We start from the raw sequence: 19970 nt of genomic DNA, 5'->3' as shown, positions 1-19970 counted from the left end.
TGGGAGATATGAGGGTTAATGGAGGGGAGGGGAGTGTTGAGGGTAATGGAAGGGAGGGTAGTGATAAGGGGTAATGTAGGGGAGGGAACTGATGAGGGTTAATGCAGGAGAAGGTAGTGATGACTAGTAATGGAGTGGAGGATAGTGATGATGGTAATGTAGGTGATGGGAGTGATGAGGGATTAATGGAGTGGACGGTAGTAATGGGGTAAAGGAGGGCAAGGGAATGATGGGGTAATGGAGGGGAGGATAGTGATGAAGGGTAACGTAGGGGAGTAGAGATATGACATTTAATGGAGGAGAGGGGAGAGATGGGGTAATGGAGGGGATTGATGAGGGGTAATGGAGAAACAGTGATGAGGGGTAATGGAGGAGAAAGGAGTGATATGGGATAATAGAGGATTTTAGAGATGAGGTGTTATGGAGGGGATGGGTGTGATGAGGGGTAATGAAGGGAACAGGAGTAATGAGGGGTAATGGAAGGGAAGGCAGTGATGAGGGGAAATGGATGGGAGGGATGAGATGTAAATGAGGGGATGGGACTGATGAGGGGTAATGGAGGGGAGGGGTAAAATGAGGATTAATGCAGGGAATGTGAGTGATATGGGGTAATGGAGGGACTGTTAGATATGAGAGTTAATGGAGGAGAGGGGATTGATGAGGTGTAATTGAGGGGACAGGAGTGTTGTGGTTAATGGAGGTGATGGGAGGTATGAGAGTTAATGACAGAGAGGGGAGAAATGAGGGGTAATGCAGATGAGGGGAGTGATGAGGGTAAGGGAGGGGTTTTAAGTGATGAGAGGTAATTCGGGATGGGAGTGATGAGGGATAATGGAGAGGATTTGAGTGATGAGCGGTAATTGGAGGGTAGTGATGAGGGGTAATGGAGTGGATGGGAGTGATGAGGGGTAATGGAGTGGTGGGAGTATTGAGGGGTAATGGAGGGGAGGGGAGTTCTGAGCAGTAATGGAGGGGACAGGATGACTGAGGGTAATGGACAGATGTGAGAATTGATGGTTTAATGGACAGGATGGAAGATATGAGGGGTAATGGTGGAGAGGGGAGCGATGAGGGGTAATCGAGGGGATGGGAGAGATAAGGGGTAATGTAGGAGAGTGGAGTGATGAGGGGTAATGGAGAGGACGGGAGTGATAAGGTGTAATGGAGGGGTGGGTCGGGATAAGGGGAAATGCAGGGGAGGGCAGTGATGAGGGGTACTGGAGAGGATGGGAGACATGAGAGTTAATGGATTGGAGGTGAGTGATGAGTGTTAATGGAGTGGAGTGGGAGTGATGAGGGATAATGGATGGGAAGGGAGTGATTGAGGGTAATGGAGGGGAATGATGTGAGAAGTGATGGGTTAATGGACGGGATGGGAGATATGAGGGTCAATGGAGGACAGGGGAGTGTTTAGGGGTAATGGCTGGAAGGAGAGTGATGAGGGATAATGGAGGGGTGGGATGAGGCATAATGCAGGCGAGGGCAGTGTGAGGGGTAGTGGAGTGGAGGGGTGTGATGAAGGGTAATGTAGGAGAAGGGAGTTATGGGGGTAATCGAAGGGAGTGTATTGATGAGGGTTAATGGAGGGGAGTGGTGTGATAAGGGGTAGTGGTGTGGAGAGGTGTGATGAATGGTAATGGGGAGGGGAGTGATGAGGGGTAATGGAGGTGAGGGTAGTGATGAGGGGTAATGGAGGGGATGGGAGTGATGAGCGGTAATGGAGGGGATGGGAGTGAGGAGTGGTAATGGAGGGGATGGGAGCGTTGAGAGGTAATGGAGGGAGTGATGTGAAGAATGTTCGGGTTAATGGAGGGGACGGGAGATATAAGTGTTAATGGAGGAGAGGAGAATGATGAGGTTTAATGGTGGCGATCTGAGTGATGAGGGGTAATGGAGGAGATTTGAGCGATGGGGTAATGGAGGGGAGTGATGAGGAGTAATGGAGGGGATTTGAGTGATGACGGGTAATGGATGGGATGGGAGTGATCAGGGGTATTGAAGGGAACAAGAGTGATGAGTGCTAATGGAGGGGACAGGAGTGATGTGAGTAGTGTTCGAGGTAGTGGGATGGGAGAGATGATGGTCAATGGAGGAGAGGGGAGTGTTTAGGGGTAATGGCTGGAAGGAGAGTGATGAGGTGTAATGGAGGGGAGGGTGGTGATGAGGGGTAATGGAGGGGAAGTGGTGTGATAAGGGGTAATCGAGTCTAGGGGTGTGATGAGGGGTAATGGAGGGGAGGGTAGTGATGAGGGGTAATGGTGGGGATTTGAGTGATGAAGTGTAATGGAGAGGAGGGGAGTGATGATGGGTAATGTAGGAGAAGGGAGTTATGAGGGGTAATCGAAGGGAGTGTATTGATGAGGGTTAATGGAGGGAAGTGGTGTGATAAGGGGTAGTGGAGTGGAAGGGTGTGATGAATGGTAATGGGGAGGGGAGTGATGAGGGGTAATGGAGGGGATGGGAGTGATGAGAGGTAATGGAGGGGAGTGATGTGAAGAACGATAGGGTTAATGGAGGGGTCGGGAGATATGAGTGTTAATGGAGGAGAGAGTGATGAGGTTTAATGGTGGCGATCTGAGTGATGAGGGGTAATGGATGGGATGGGAGTGATGAGGGGTAATGGAGGGGATGGGAGTGATGAGGCGTAATGCAGGCGAGGGCAGTGATGAGGAGTAATGGAGGGGAGTGCAGTGATGAGGGTTAATGGAGGGGAGTGGTGTGATAAGGGGTAGTGGAGTGGAGGGGTGTGATGAAGGGTAATGGAAGGGAGGGATGAGGGGTAATGGAGAGGAGTGATGACGGGTAATGGAAGGGATTTGAGTGATGATGGATAATGGATGGGATGGGAGTGATCAGGGGTATTGAAGGGAACAAGAGTAATGAGTGCTAATGGAGGGGACGGGAGTGATGTGAGTAGTGTTCGAGGTAGTGGGATGGGAGAGATGAGGGTTAATGGAGAGGGGAGTGATGAGGGGTAATGTAGGAGGGATTGGGGTATTGGAGGGGTCGGGTGTCATGAGAGGTAATGGAATGGATGGAAGTGCTTGAGGGTAATGGAGGGGAGTGATTTGAGGAGTGATAGGTTTAAAGGAGGGGATGGGATATATGAGGGTTAATGGAGGAGAGGGGAGTGATGAGAGGTAATGGAGGTGACGAGATTGATGATGGGTAATGGGGGGACTTATGAGGGGTAATGGGGGAGAAAGTAGTGGAGGGTTAATGGAGGGGATGGGAGTGATGAGGTATAATAGAAGGGATTTGAGTGATGAGGGTAATGGAGCGGAGGGGAGTGATGAGGAGTAATGGAGTGGAAGGGAGATATGAGAGTAAATGGAAGAGACGGGAGTGATGAGGGGTAATGGAGGGGAGGTTTGTGATGAGGGGTAATGGGGAGAAGAAAGTGATGAAGGGTAATGGAGGGGAGGGGAGTGATGAGGGGTAATGGAGGGGATGGGAGTGTTGAGGGGTAATGGAGGGGAGGGGAGTGGTAAGGTTTAATGGTGGGGATTTGAGTGATGAGAGACAATGGAGGGGATGTGAGTGATATGGCTAATGAAGGGAACAGTACTGATGAGGGGTAATGGAGGGAACGGGAGTGATTGAGGTAATGGAGGGGAGGGGAGTGATGAGTGGTAATGGAGGGGATAGGAGTGATGAGGGGTAGTCAAAGGGAGGGGAGTGATGAGAGGTAATTGAGGAGATGAGAGTGATAAGTGGTAATGGAGTGGAGGGGAGTGCTGAGCGGTAACGGAGGGGACGGGAGTGATTGAGGGTAATGGAGGGGACGGATGTGAGAAGTGATGGGTCAATGGACGGGATGGGAGATATGAGGGTTAATGGTTGAGAGGGGAGTGTTTAGGAGTAATCGCGGGGAGGGAAGTGATGAGAGGTAATGGAGAAGAAGGGAGTGATGAGGGGTAAGGGAATGGTTTTAAGTGATGAGAGGTAATTCAGGGGATGGGAGTGATGAGGGTTAATGAAGGGAACAGGAGTGTTGAGCGGTAATGGAGGGGAGGATGGTAATGAGGGGTAATGGATGGGATGCGGTGATGAGGCGTAATGGTGAGGATGGGAGTGATGAGTAATAATGGGCATTTGAGTGATGCGGCATAATAGAGGGGATGGGAGTGATGTGGGGTAACAGAGGGGAGTGATGTGAAGAGTGATCGAGGTAATAGAGATGAGTGTTAATGGAGAGGGGAGTGATGAGGAGTAATGGAGGGTAGTGATGAGGGGTAATCGAGGGGATGGGAGTGATAAGGGGTAATGGAGGGGAGGAGAGTGATGGGGGTAATGGATGGGAGTGGACTGATGAAGGGTAATGGATGGAAGGGATGTGAAAAGTGATGGGGCAATGGACTTGCTGGGAGATATGAGTGTTAATGGACGGGAGGGGAAGTTTAAGGGGTAATGGAGGGAGGAGAGTGATGAGGGCTAATGGAGGGGAGGGGAGTGATGTGTGGTAATTGATAGGATGGGAGTGATGAGGGATAATGGAGGCGATTTGAGTGATGAGGGGTAATGGAGAGGGTAGTGCTGAAGGGTAATGGGGAGGAGGGGAGTGATGAGGGGTAATGTGAGTGGAGGATATTGATGCGGGGTAATGGGGGGAGGGTAGTGATGAGTGGTAATGGAGGGGACGGGAGTTATTGAAGGTAATGGAGGGGAGGGATGTGAAAAGTGATGGGGCAATGGACTTGCTGGGAGATATGAGTGTTAATGGAGTGGAGGGGAGGTTTGTGGAGTAATGGAGGGAGGTGAGTGATGAGGAATAATGAAGGGGAGTGTAGTAATAAGGGATAATAGAGGGAAGGGATGTAATGAGGGTAACGCAGGAGAAGGTAGTGATGACAGATGTTACGTAACCCCGTAACTGGGTCACTTACCAGCAAAGATAGAGAGGTCCGTTGAAATCTGATGGTACTATTTTTAAAAGTATTTATTGATAAAGGGGCCCAAAAATAAGATTAATGCAAACATACAGATAATATACGTCATCAATACTAAATCTAAAAGCGCGGGTATAATAATAATCAATAAGAAATAGCTCTATCGTTGTCCAGGGGATAATGTATTGTCCGATGGAAATATAAAAGTCACTGTTAGTTGGTTCAAGCTGCAGGGTTTTGGGTTTAAGAGAGAGACGGGTTAAACTTGCCCAGGTCTTTTATGATGCCAATCCTTTGAGTCGGGGGGGGGGGGGGGGAGTTGGTTTCCCCGTTGTTAGCTAAAAGCCGTTTTCCGTGGTACAGCCACCAGTTCCAGGCAAACGGAACTGAACGCACGTGGCCTCCTTCCAATGGCTTCCGCTATTATGGGATCGCTAGCGTTTCTTCTGGTGCGGCTGAGGGGCTGTTCCCACAGACCCTCTTTTTTCCTGACTCACAGGGTCGCAGATGTCAATCAGGTTGGGGGTGATGCAATCCCTCCCTCAACCAGCCCACTTTGCCTGAGGGCTTCCACGTAGCACAGTATTTCAATCCACAAGTTCGTCTCCAAGAGACAATGGCCGTGTCCCGTAGCTTTAAATTGCCGGGGGAACGAGACATTCCGCATGTCTCTCTCTCATTTCCTGGCACTCCTGACCCATCCCAACAGTGATCTTGCGATTCTCACAAAGGAGGGGGCTGCAGGCGTAACACCCCCTTTCTTCAACGCATTTTTACCAGCGGTTAAAATGAAGTAGTACAGAGTCTTACAGGATTGTGGAATCTAACACAATACAAAAGCTTTTCCTTTTCTCTACAGAGTAATACAGTTATACATCCAATTCAGCATCCAAACAGTTAACGATTACAGTGTCACTTCCTTTAATATCAACATCTTGTACCTTACTAAAGTCTTGTAGCATCAGACTTCAATTTAATAACCACCTATTTTTATTTCCTCCCTTCAGCAACAAAACTAAGGAGTTGTGATCTTAGCTGCCGTGCATCTACAAAAGTTTATGTAAATACTATTCTTTCGGTTGTTTTCAAACTTAACAGGCAGGTTTCCATGGAGTTGTCTTTATTGTTCACATGCTTTGTCGAAATCCTGTACAACCGGCTTTTGCTATTTAAAAATGGCATCCCCATTAACCATCACCTCTTTTCCAGTTAGTTCCCATGTGGGGGGCTTGGGTACCTTGGCGAGGTAAACTGTCGCCCATTTCTTTCATAGGAGTTATTTTATCAACACCGTGTCCCAAACTTAGACCATCTTCTGAATTTCCACCCAATTCTTTAATTTTATACCGGTGGCTAGCCCTCTCTTCAGGACCCTTCAGGCTATGTGTGTTTCAGTTCGAACTCTTTGTTCAAGCAGCATTTCAAATTCTGCCTTTTCACACCACACTCTGGAATAACAATAGCACGCCCCCCACCGCCCCCCCCCCCGGTCACCTCCCGGCTTTATCTGGAAGCGATCCGCAGGGTTTAAAATTTTTTCATTCGATTTGGGAACTACATATTTCCCGTTTCCTTCAATAGCAATATTTATCTCCCCATTTTTGAGCTCCACATTAACTTTTAACACACCTTCAAGCACAAACACCTGGGAACTCTCACTTCTCACTATTACCAAGGTTAACCCTTTCTTCACTGAACCAAGTCTATTTGACCCAAAAGGACAGCCGTCTCATTCAACTGAATCAAATACCTCAGACTTTTTCTGAGCTCCGTTTCTAGGTTCAGTACCATGTGCATCCCCATCTTGGCCACACTCAAACGGGACATTGGCCTCTTCCAGGCTTTCAATACCCGTACCCTTTTCAAATTCTAAGTTCCCCTGATCCTCCCAGTTACTCTCTGGGCAACTCCCTTCCGGAGTAAACTCAACCCTGCGGTTGAAACAACCTCATCTGCCAACCCAGCAGACTTCTTCAAGGTAAGGGCACCCTTTTCATCTAAGACTGCCCTCATTTCATTATCGGGCACACCTCCAACATTTTCAACTTCTTCAAACAGTTCTGCCAACCCAGTCAGATCATCCAGGTCCAACCCTGGACTTTTTAACTGCTCTATCAGTTCCTCATCTTTATTTTCTCCCTCTGGAACCTTTCTCCTTGCTAAGGGCAGATCTACCTCCTCTCCCTTACCCTCTTTCACTTTACTACTCTTCGTTTTACCACCCTCTAAACACTCATGGTACAGGGTCGGTAGAAACGTCTCGGCCAAATAGAAACTGGCCGGATTTAAACTGCTCTCGTTCTCAGCTGCCTCTCTCGGCAGGCTGCGAGTGACCGCGCATGCGGGATAGATCTGGGACTCTAGGGGTGGGGCCGCAACACTCACTGGCCGGCTGGTCATCGTCAAGGCTGCCCAAACCTTACCACCTGCTAAATCGTTACCGAGAAGTATGTCCGCGTCAGTTCTCGGGAATTCTGATCGCACCCCTATTTCAACGGGTGCAGACACCAGCTCACAATCCATAATGACCTTATGTAAGGGCACCATTACTGATTCCTTTCACAGCTACCATTCTCGTCTTGTGACCAAACTCTAGTACCTTACTGCTGATCAATGACAGCTCAGCCCCCGTGTCTCTCCAGATCCGTACGGGAAATGATGTGTCTCCCTCCCTCACAGACACAGTTCCATGTGACAGACAAGTCTCAGACCCTTCTCGTACTCTGTCTACCCGGGGCTCTCTTGTCGATTTACTGATTACCACGGCACATCCGATAGGGACTGCTGCTTTCCCTTTTCCTGTCTCTTTCCTCGGAGCAAAGCGCCGAGATGCAATATGCCCCCCCTTTCCACAATTAAAACAGGTCAAGCCCGGAAATCTCTGGCCGTCTGGCCTTTCCCCCTCAACCTTACCACTAGCTCCTGGCGGGACCTCTGCCTCAGCCTGTGGACTTTCTCGATCGTTCCCACGGTCTCTCTGGGAACTTTTATTCGAGGAAAACTTTGTCTTGTGGGTTAGGGCATATTCATCTGCGAACCTAACAAATTCTGAAATGGACTTATTCGGCTTCTCATTCAAATACATCTGGATATCCTCCGAAACACAACCTTTAAATTCCTCAATCAGAATTAACTCCCTGAGACGCCAATAATCCTCTGCCACTATCTCTGCGGTGCACCAATGGTCCAAGAGCACACCCTTCTCATAGGCAAACTCAGTATACGTCTGATTCCACCCTATCTTTAAATTTCTAAACTTTTGTCTATACGCTTCAGGTACTAACTCGTAACTCCGGAGAATGGCCGCCTTTACTTTGTTATAACTCCCCTCCTCCATGGCCAACGTCGTATATGCCCACTGTGCCTTCCCTTTTAACACATTTTGTAACAGCACCACCCACTGATCTCTGGGCCACTTCTGATTCACTGCCACCTTTTCAAAAAGCAAGAAATAACTATCAACATCCGTCTCCTCGAACGGAGGTACTAGCCTCAACTCTCGACTAACATTAAACCGCTCCTCTCAGTCTGACCCTTGATCTCTTCACCCTTGCCTTAACTTCTGCATCTCCTAGTCATGTTTCCTTTGTTTCTCTGCCTCCCAATACTCTCTCTCCTTCTTGGCCCTCTCTCTCTCTCTCTCTCTTTCTCTTTCTCAGCTCTCTCTTTCTCTTTCTCAGCTGCTTCCAGCTGTTTCAACTGAATTTCATGCTCCCGTTTCACCTCTAACTCCTTTAGCTGGAGCGCCTGCTCCCTTTCTCTCTGGGCTGCTTCCAGCTGCTTTAACTTAATTGCATGTTCCAACCTTAATTTCTCCAACTCTAACTGAGCCGTCCCACTAGCTGGTACCTTTACAGGGATATCTTCCAATACCTCAGCTGCAAACACATTCTTCCCGATATAATACTGAGTTATGGCCCTTCGCACCTCCCGCTTTTTCATTGACAACCTCACCTCTGCGAGGTTTAACTCCTTCACCAAATTTATCAATTCTGATTTGGTGGCTGCCTCTAGCGCCTCCAGAGTTGGGTTTTCTATAAATTCACCCATGTCCATCTTTGCTGGTTCCCCGTCTGGCTATCCACGTAACCAGATCCAAGTTGTGGACTTACAAGCTCGATTCACTGGCCTCCCAATTTGGTGTCAAATCCCAAGGCGAGAACTCCAATTGTTACGTAACCCCGTAACTGGGTCACTTACCAGCAAAGTTAGAGAGGTCCGTTGAAGTCTGATGGTACTATTTTTTAAAAGTATTTATTGATAAAGGGGCCCAAAATAAGATTAATGCAAACATACAGATAATATACATCGTCAATACTAAATCTAAAAGCGCGGGTATCATAATAATCAATAAGAAATAGCTCTATCATTGTCTAGGGGATAATGTATTGTCCGATGGAAATATAAAAGTCACTGTTAGTTGGTTCAAGCTGCAGCGTTTTGGGTTTAAGAGAGAGACGGGTTAAACTTGCCCAGGTCTTTTATGATGCCAATCCTTTGAGTCGGGGGGGGGGGGAAGTTGGTTTCCCCGTTGTTAGCTAAAAGCCGTTTTCCGTGGTACAGCCACCAGTTCCAGGCAAACGGAACTGAACGCACGTGGCCTCCTTCCAATGGCTTCCGCTATTATGGGATCACTAGCGTTTCTTCTGGTGCGGCTGAGGGGCTGTTCCCACAGACCCTCTTTTATCCTGACTCACAGGGTCGCAGATGTCAATCAGGTTGGGGGTGATGCAATCCCTCCCTCAACCAGCCCACTTTGCCTGAGGGCTTCCACGTAGCACAGTATTTCAATCCACAAGTTCGTCTCCAAGAGACAATGGCCGTGTCCCGTAGCTTTAAATTGCCGGGGGAACGAGACATTCCACAGGTCTCTCTCTCATTTCCTGGCACTCCTGACCCAACCCAACAGTGATCTTGCGATTCTCTCAAAGGAGGGGGCTTCTGGAGTAACACAGATAATGGAGGGGATTTGAGTGAACGGGGTAATGAAAGGGATGGGATTGATGAGGGGTAATGGAGGAGATGGGAGTGATGAGAGATAATGGAGGGGATTTGAGTGATGAGGGATAATCGAGGGCAGGATAGTGATGAGGGATAATGGAGGAGGGTGATGTGATAAGGGGACTTGGAGAGGCTGGGAGTGATGGGGATAATGGTGGGGAATAGAGTGATGAGAGGTAAGGGATGCTGGATAGTGCTGAGAGGTAATGGATAGGAGGCAAGTGATGAGTAGTAATGGACGGGAAGGGAGTGATTGAGGGTAATGGAGGGGAAGGATGTGAGAAGTGATGGGTTAATGGACGGGATGGGAGATATGAGGGTCAATGGAGGAGAGGGGAGTGTTTAGGGGTAATGGCTGGAAGGAGAGTGATGAGGTGTAATGGAGGGGAGGGTGGTGATGAGGGGTAATGGAGGGGAGTGGTGTGATAAGGGGTAATCGAGTCTAGGGGTGTGATGAGGGGTAATGGAGGGGAGGGTAGTGATGAGGGGTAATGGTGGGGATGGGAGTGATGAGGGATAATAGATGGGATTTGAGTGATGAAGTGTAATGGAGAGTAGGGGAGTGATGATGGGTAATGTAGGAGAAGGGAGTTATGAGGGGTAATCGAAGGGAGTGAATTGATGAGGGTTAATGGAGGGAAATGGTGTGATAAGGGGTAGTGGAGTGGAAGGGTGTGATGAAGTGTAATGGAAGGGAGGGGAGTGATGAGGGGTAATGGAGGGGATGGGACTGATGAGAGGTAATGGAGGGGAGTGATGTGAAGAGTGGTAGGGTTAATGGAGGGGTCAGGAGATATGTTAATGGAGGAGAGAGTGATGAGGTTTAATGATGGCGATCTGAGTGATGAGGGGTAATGGAGGGGATTTGAGTGATAATGGGTAATGGATGGGATGGGAGTGATGAGGGGTATTGGAGGGGAGTGATATCAGGAGTGATGTGGAGAGGTAATGAAGTGGAGGGGTGTGATGAGGGGTAATGGAGGGGTGGGGAGTGATGGTAATAGAAGGGTGGGGAGTGATGGTTGGGGTGAATGGGAGTTTTCTTCATCCGCAGGTGGGATGAAATTGATCCTTCGATCTCCCATCACTGGAAGCGTGAGGATGGGATTATTCACTGCTGTTTTTCTCCTCTCCTGGTGTAGCTGACAAATCGTCAAACAGCAACAACAAGCAGAACATTGCAGTCATTGCAGCCATTGCAGTCATTGCAGGCACTCTAATCATCGTCTTTGTGGTTGCCATTAAGATGAAGGGCTCAGTTCGCTCGATTTATTTCACCCACGGGAGGAGGACAACAGAAGGGAGCAGGCCTGAAGGCAAGTACCCAACTGTCCTACCCGAAGGACCGGGGAGCAGGGGAGCGGTATAGGCAGGTGTCTCACATCCTGACCCTCACATCTCGGGACAAAAGGTGAGAGAAGGGATGTAGTTGGTGTGTGGGGTCGATAGGAGATGGGGTGCAGGTGGGAGAGGGAGGAGGTGGGTGGTTGGAGAAAGGAATAAAGAGGTTAGAGGGAGTGGAGGGTGGGAGGGAAAGGAGAGATGAGGGGGGGATTCAAGAGAGATGGGGGATTGGCAGTGGATGTGGTGCAGAGGGGTGACAGTAATTGGGGCATGAAGGAAACATTGTGGTGGGCCTGGTCCTCATCTCCTCTTCCTCTGCTCCACAGACCCAAGTCCCTGCACTATTTACGCAGAAGTTCAGGCAATAAACATAACAGCAACTAACCGGCAGCCTCCAGAGGGAAACGAGATGGTAAGAGGAGATGTATTACCCCGTGAAGGGAGGGGAAACTGCAGACTGAACTCTTCAATCCCCTGGGACCACTCTCACAGTCTGAAGGACAGCCACATTACCTCGGGAAGGGGTACTAGTTTAATGTCCTCAGACCACTGGGTGTTGCTGGCACAAAGGACAATCGCAGGCTCATCGAGAGCCAAAGCTGAGCGCCCTTACAGTCCTGTCAAAGATTCCACAGAGCTGAGCAACATAAACAAAGGCTCTGTGAGATCCCGGGCAATAAACAAAGAGAATCCCCCTCAAACTGAACAGTGACCTTCACATTGGTTCAACCAGGGCAGCAAGATTCCATTCCCACTCATATGCAGGGGTACACTGCCCCCACACACTCAGTTACTGGGGTACACTGTCACAGCACAATCTCCACACACAAACCCAGACACTGGGGCACACTTACTCCCTTGCACCCGGTCACTGGAGTACACTGCTCCCCCCAGACACATACACGGTCACTGAAGTGCACTATCCCCCTCCCTCCACAACCAGTCACAAGGGTACACTCCAAACCCTGGCCCACTGGGGTACACTGCCCTCCCTGCTCCTGGTCAATGAGGTTAACTGTCACCACCCCTCCACGCCCCCCCCCCCAGTCACTGTGGTTATCTGACCTTCCCCTGCACCCATTCACTGGGGAAGAGAGCTCCCACATACCCAAACACTGGGATACACTGTCCAGACACTCACACACACACACACGCACACACACACACACACACACACACACACACACACACACACACACACACAAACACACACACAGGTACACTGTCCCCCTCTGTCCACACTCAGTCACTGGAGTACACTATCAACCCCCCTGCGCACACACTCCTGGTCACTGGGGTACACTGTCACCCAAACCTCCAACCTACACACTGTCACTGGGGCACACTGACCTCCCACACTCACCGGTCACTGGGGTACACTGTCCGATCATATACCCCTCACCTGGTCACTGGGGTACATTGTCATTTCCCCTCCAGACACCCAGTCACTGGGGTACACAGTCCTCCCCGCCCAAACACACACGGTCACTGGGATACACATCCCCACCTCCACACCCGGTTACTGGGGTACACTGTCCCTCCCACACACACACACACACACACACACCCAGTCGCTGGGATACATTGTCTCCATCCAAACACTGAGTGACTGGGGTACACTGGCCTCTCCCACCTCACACACCTGGTCATTTGGTTACGCTGTTCCCCCCCCCACACACACGTGGTCACTGGAGTACACTCTCCCCCTCCATGCACACGGTCACTGGGGTACACTGTCCCCCGCACCCATTCACTGGGGTACACTGCCCTCCGCACCCATTCACTGGGGTACACTGCCCTCCGCACCCAATCACTGGGGTACTCTGCCCCCCTGCATCCATTCACTGGAGTGCACTGTCCTCTCCAGCACTAAATCACTGGGGTACACTGACCCGACACATGCACTCACTGGATACACTCCCCCAAACACCCATTCACCGGGCTGCACTATCCCCACACACCCAGTCACTGGGGTAGATTACACCCTCACATCCAGTCACTGGGGTAGATTATACCCTCACACCCGGTCACTGGGGTAGATTACACCCTCGCACCCAGTCACTGGGGTAGATTATACTCTCACACCCAGACACTGGGGTAGATTACACCCTCACACCCAGTCACTGGGGTAGATTACACCCTCACACCCAGTCACTGGGTAGATTACATTCTCACACCCAGTCACTGGGGTAGATTATACCCTCACACCCGGTCACTGGGGTAGATTACATTCTCACACCCAGTCACTGGGGTAGATTACATTCTCACACCCGGTCACTGGCGTAAATTATACCCTCACACCCAGTCACTGGGGTAGATTACACCCTCACACCCGGTCACTGGGGTAGATTAACTTCTCACACCCAGTCACTGGGGTAGATTATACCCTCACACCCGGTCACTGGGGTAGATTACACCCTCACACCCAGTCACTGGGGTAGATTATACCCTCACACCCAGTCACTGGGGTAGATTACACCCTCACACACAGTCACTGGGGTAGATCACACCCGGTCACCTGGGTAGATTACACCCTCACACCCGGTCACTGGGGTAGATTACACTCTCACACCCGGTCACTGGAGTAGATTACACTCTCACACCCGGTCACTGGGGTATATTACATTCTCACACCCAGTCACTGGGGTAGATTAAACCCTCACACCCAGTCACTGAGGTAGATTACATTCTCACACCCAGTCACTGGGGTAGATTATACCCTCACACCCAGTCACTGAGGTAGATTACATTCTCACACCCGGTCACTGGGGTAGATTACATTCTCACACCCAGTCACTGGGGTAGATTACATTCTCACACCCGGTCACTGGGGTAGATTACATTCTCACACCCAGTCACTGGGGTAGATTACACCCTCACATCCAGTCACTGGGGTAGATTACATTCTCACACCCAGTCACTGGGGTAGTTTACACCCTCACACCTGGTCACTGGAGTAGATTACACCCTCACACCCGGTCACTGGGGTAGATTACACCCTCACACCCAGTCACTGGGGTAGATTACATTCTCACACCCAGTCACTGGGGTATTTTACACCCTCACACCTGGTCACTGGAGTAGATTACACCCTCACACCTGGTCACTGGGGTAGATTACACCCTCACACCCAGTCACTGGGGTAGATTATACCCTCACACCTGGTCACTGGAGTAGATTACACCCTCACACCTGGTCACTGGGGTAGATTACACCCTCACACCCAGTCACTGGGGTAGATTACACCCTCACACCCAGTCACTGGGGTAGATTACACCCTCACACCCAGTCACTGGGGTAGATTACATTCTCACACCCGGTCACTGGGGTAGATTACATTCTCACACCTGGTCACTGGGGTAGATTACATTCTCAGACCCAGTCACTGGGGTAGATTACACCCTCACACCCAGTCACTGCTATTTGATCAGATTTCATCAGGGAGCTTGAGGTAAAGGATCTGTAGAAGGCAGTGATGATGATATAAAATATTTCCCTACTGCAGTTTGAGAGGGAGAAGCTGAAGTGAGATTTATTAGTAGTACAATGGGTATTACAGAGGTATAAGAGAGAGCTGGCTGGGGTAGAGCAGGATCTTCCAGTGGCCCCCATGTCATTTCTACTTCCCATTCCCATTCTGACATGTCAGTCCACAACACCCTCTGCTTCAGCACTGAGGTCACACTCAGGTTGGAGGAGCAACACCTTGTATTCTATCTGGGTAGCCTGCAACCTGATGGCATGAACATGGATTTCTCAAAGTTTCGGTAATGTCTCCCCCGTTCACAATTCCCTCTTTCACTTTATCTCCTTACCTGCCCTTCACCTCCCTCTGGTGCCCCTCCCTACCCTTTCTTCCATGGTCTTCTTGCCTCTCATATCAGATTCCCCCTTCCCAGAACTTTATTTCTTTCACTGATCAACTTCCCAGCTCTTTACTTCACCCCTCCCCGTCTCCCGGTTTCACCCATCACTTACCACCTTGTACTTTTTCCTCCCCACCCCTCACCCCACCTTCTGTCTCTGACTTCTCATCTGTTTTCCAGTCCTGATGAAGGGTCAGTCTGAGACTATTTCCATTGATGCTGCCTGGCCTGGCCTGCTCTTCAGTATTCAGCGGGTGTTGCTTGGATTTCCAACAATTACAGATTTTCTCGATATGGACAGACGATTGTCTGATTGGCAGGAGTGGGAGTAAAGGGGAATTTGTCTGGTTGTCTGCCGGTGACCGGTGGTGTTCAACAGGGGTTGGTGTTGGGGACTTTTCATGTTATATGTCAATGAATTTCATCATAAAACTGATGGCTTTGTGGTAAAGTTTGTGGATAATATAAAGATTGGTGAAGGGGTAGTTAATGTTGAGGAATGAGGGTATCTGCAGAATGAGAGAATGGTCTTGTCCCCCACCTGCATTTCCCGTGTCCAGGATTGCATCTCGTCTCTGAAATCTGTGCTTTCTCTGCAGGTTCACAGTCAAGAGGAGATGATGAAGATTCCTCCCACCGTGTATGACACTGTCAAGACCCCTAGGTCCCCTCAAATAACCCACCATTGTGAACCAGGAGACAACCATCCTCCACGGATGTGATCCGTGTTCGACAGCCACAGTCGCGAGTGCTTGGGTGTTAAATCAGGGTGGGGATGGTGGGAGGGCAGATATTGCAATGGGTTTCTCTTGTGGCCCAGGCAGTACCCTCGTGAGGGTAGGTGTGGGTGGGGTAGGTAGAGCATGTATATCGGGTAACTTGCCCACCCCATCCTTCACCCTTCCTGTTCATACAGCTCACCGAGTACCATCTGTACCAAACCCATTCACCAAACACCTGCTCCGTAGCCTCTGTGCTTTGACTATTCGAGTGTTCACCAGATACTTTCAAATCTTGTGAGAGAACTGTGTTTCAGGTTGCAAACTTGCTTTCCTGAGATCCCCTCGAATGCCTCTACTCCTCAGATTAAACCTATGCCCTCTGGTTCAGGATTCCTCCATTATCTGCCAATTACTAACTCAAGTTCAAGTTTATTGTCATCTGACTGTTTTTATTTACAACCAAATAAAACAATATTCCTCTGGAGTGTGGCACACTCACAAGACATAAAACATCACGTTATTACCACAAATAATAAAATGTAATTCCGAGCACATGTAGTCTGCAGGACCAGTAAGCTGTTCACTATCTGAGTGACGAGACCTCGGTGCTGACAGGGGAGGCATTAGTCTCCCAGCCTGAGGGAAGAATCTGTTCCCGATCTGTCAGTCCCAGTCCTGTTGCTTCTGTACCTCCTTCCTGATGGTGTTGGCGATTTTGAGATGGGTGGAAGGGGTCCTCATCAATACTTTGGGCTCTTTTATCAACACTCCCAGTAAATGTGACAAACAGGGGGAGGGAGACCCAGCTGAACCTCTCGGTGGCTTTTATTCTGAGCGCACCAAGAAACTTCATACTCTTCAGACTCTCTACAGCAGAGCCACTGATGTGCAATGGAGAGTGGTTGACAGGAGCCTTCCTGAAGCCCACAGTCATCTTTTGTCTTGTCTACATGGAGACTAACACAAAATATAAAAATGGATAGTAAAAGTTTTTAAAATTATATAAAGTGGAAAAGGTTGGCTAAAGTGAATGTAAATCCCTTGGAGGATGAGAAAGATGAATTGATATTGGGGAATGAGAAAACAACAGAGGCTTTGAATGATTATCTTGTGTCATTCTTCACAGTGGAGGACACGTCTGGGGGTGTTCATGCATTGCAACACTTTTAAAGCAAAGTAGAACGATTGCCTTATAATGCTGAGAAAAAGCAATGTTGAGCGTTTAACATGTCATGTCCAACTGGTGTGAGAGAACTGCATGAGCTTGCCCAGAAAAGACAGGTATGCAGTAGTGCCACAAAGTCTGCATTGTCACTGTTAATAAAATTAATAAAGCTACTTTAGTTCTTAATTCTAAGTTCTTATCTGGATTCTTGGACTCCATGTATCCCGTACATTTGCAGCAAAATGCTTTACTCTTAAACTCAGTTCCTCTCACAATGAAGGCCAAGATTCCATTTGATAACATGTGTCACCTGAAAACAACCTTTTGTAGTTCATATTCTGAAGTCAGTCTTTCCCAGTCAGTCCTGATGAAGAAGCTGCAGTGTGAAGAAAAGCTGTTCTCAATCTCCCCCCAAGGATGCTGACATAATGAGCTCTTTCTGTCTTCATTACAGCCATCCAGCATTTCTCATTTTTATAACTCAATGAAACAGGTCACGCATTTCAGGTTGGAATAGAGAGTAGTGTTTATACCCTGATCTATATTTCCTCTATGCCCCACAGTTTTTGCTCCCAGAGCTGGAATAGACAGTGTGAACCTGTTTTCATTTAGCTTATCCTCGCCACAGTCTTTGTTAGCATCTACATAGGCTGCAAGAACTTGATAGCTATTCTGGATCAAATCCTCGTCAGCGGTTCCTTGCAACTGCCTTGTTCATGATCATACCACCCTGCTCAAGCTGCTAACCACTTTCAAGTAGTTTACGGTTATGGCAGTGTCCTAGCAATGTATCATTAGCGCAGATCAGACTCAGCTCCAAGCAGAAGAATCTGAAGCTACTCGTGAAAGTAAAGGGAATAAAATCACCGGTGGTAGTTGTCTGTCGGCCACTGAATAATATTATAGTGGCTTAGGCAATAAACAGAGAAACAGAGAGAGCGGGGGTATTCCCTTCTGCCGCCTGCATGGGCTGATGAGTCTATCGGGACCCTAAGGACTTGTGGAAACTGTGCGGTGGTTTCTTTTGAACTTATAGTCTTTTAACATCATTGGACTATTTTTACTGTGCCATGGTCTGTTTTTTTTTATCAATTATTCTATTGTTTGCACTGTTGTAACTATGTGGTTTTGTGGAGGTCTTGTAGCTTTAGTTTTTGGTTTGTTGGGTGGTAGAGTTGGTCTCCTGACTTAGTGTGTCTGGGTAGTCTTGTTTTGTCTGGTGGATTTTGGAGCTCCTTTCCGGGGAACGTGCTAAGACAGTAGCATGATATTAATATGCAGCAGCCTCTCCGGACTCTGGATTTGGGGATTGCCAAATGTTATGTGGATTTTCTGGTAGTGTTTTTTTGTAGTGTGCTTTTGTGATATCATTCTGGAGGAACATTGTCTCATTTTTTAACTGCATTGACCCTGTGGTTTCTAAATGACAATAAACAGAAACTGAACTGAACTGAAATATCTGAGGCATGTAAGATTGGAACAGCAATTAACTTGGAGGACTTTAATTTACACATAGATTGGGTGAATCAGGTTGGTCAAGGCACTCTTGAGGAGGAATGCATCGGTGATGGCTTTCTTGAACAACATGTCACTGAACCTACAGGGGAATGTGTTATCTTAGATCTGGTCCTGTGCAATGAGACAGATAAAATTAGTGATCTTGTTGCTAGGAATCCTCTTAGAAAGAGTGATCACAGAATGATTGAGTTTCTCATAGAAATGGAGAGTGCAATAGTTTGATCTAAAACCAGAGTATTACGCCTACAATGGGATGAGGGAGGATTTGGCTAGTGTAGACTGGGAACACAGGCTATATGGTGGGACAGTTGAGGAGCAGTGGAAGACTTTCAGACATTTTTCACAGTGCTCAGAAAAAGGTATATTCCAGTTAAAAGCAAGGACAGTAAGGGTGAGGACAGACAGCAACTAAGGAAATAAAAGAACTAAAAGCTTGTGCATATAATGTCACCAAGAGTAGTGGGAAACTGGAAGATAGGGAAAACTTTAAAAAGCAACAAAAAACCACTAAGCAAGTAAAAAGGAAGGGAAGATAGATTATGGAAATAAACTAGCACAAAATATAAGAAAGGATAGTAAAAGTTTTTAAAAACACAAAATGTTGGCAGAACTCAGCAGGCCAGACAGCATCTATGGGAGGAGGTAGTGGCCATATTTCGGGCCAATACCCTCCTGATGAAGGGTTTCGGCCCGAAAAGTCATCACTACCTCCTCCCATAGATGCTGTCTGGCCTGTTGAGTTCTGCCAGCATTTTGTGTTTTTATTTATTTCCAGCATCTGCAGATTCACTCGTGTTGCCTAGTAAAAGTTTTTACAGGTTTCCCCTGCTATCCGAAAGTAGAGTGTTCCTGTGAATTGGTTCGTAAGCTGGAATGTGGTAAAGTGAAGAAGCAATTACCAATAATTTGTATGGGAAAAATTTGTGACTGTTCCCAGATCCAAAAAAATAACATACCAAATCATACCAAATAACACTAACATATAGTAAAGGCAGGAATAATATGATAAATATACAGCCTATATATAAAGTAGCAATACTTTTCTGCAACCATTGCAGTACGGTCAAGCGTAGTGAAAATCTCACACAAACTCTCTCAGTAGAAGTGCTCTCTCCAGTAACCTTTACGCTATGAAGCTGCTGTCTCCTCAAAATCTGATCAAAGCACCCATGACTATCTTTAAATTCCATTTTCACAAAAATATTTAATTCATGTGGGAAAATTTTTTTCCAATAAATTGCAGTTTCATCACAGTTAAACACTTGCTTATATGAATAATCACCTTCTGTAATTATTTTCTTCGCTTCTGCTGGGAACTTTTCAACAACTTCAGTATCAGCTGAAGCGCATTGTCCAGTAAACGTTAAACTATGAAGCTGCCCTCACCTCAGAAACCGATCAAACCACCCATGACTACCTTTCATCACCATCGTCGAGTGCTTTCTGTTTCAGCTTATTAAACAGA

The 19970-nt window shown here is 48.1% G+C and overlaps 1 protein-coding gene across 1 annotated transcript in view; it reads left to right on the top strand.

Annotated features, from left to right (window-relative positions):
* LOC132395787 (SLAM family member 5-like) overlaps positions 1 to 17603 on the top strand; it is an 87405-nt gene extending 69802 nt beyond the window's left edge. The window contains exons 4-6 of the mRNA XM_059972826.1: positions 11033 to 11206; positions 11561 to 11646; positions 15700 to 17603. Of these exons, the coding sequence (XP_059828809.1) occupies positions 11033 to 11206; positions 11561 to 11646; positions 15700 to 15822 (383 nt within the window). The 3' untranslated portion in view covers positions 15823 to 17603. The remainder of the gene's footprint in view (positions 1 to 11032; positions 11207 to 11560; positions 11647 to 15699) is intronic.
* Positions 17604 to 19970: the final 2367 nt, after the last annotated feature.

The sequence above is a fragment of the Hypanus sabinus genome, chromosome 6 (assembly GCF_030144855.1).
Source record: "Hypanus sabinus isolate sHypSab1 chromosome 6, sHypSab1.hap1, whole genome shotgun sequence".
In the NCBI taxonomy this organism is placed as follows: Eukaryota; Metazoa; Chordata; class Chondrichthyes; order Myliobatiformes; family Dasyatidae; genus Hypanus; species Hypanus sabinus.
Note: the sequence above shows the minus strand (reverse complement) of the source record. Positions and strands in the feature narration are given on the sequence as shown.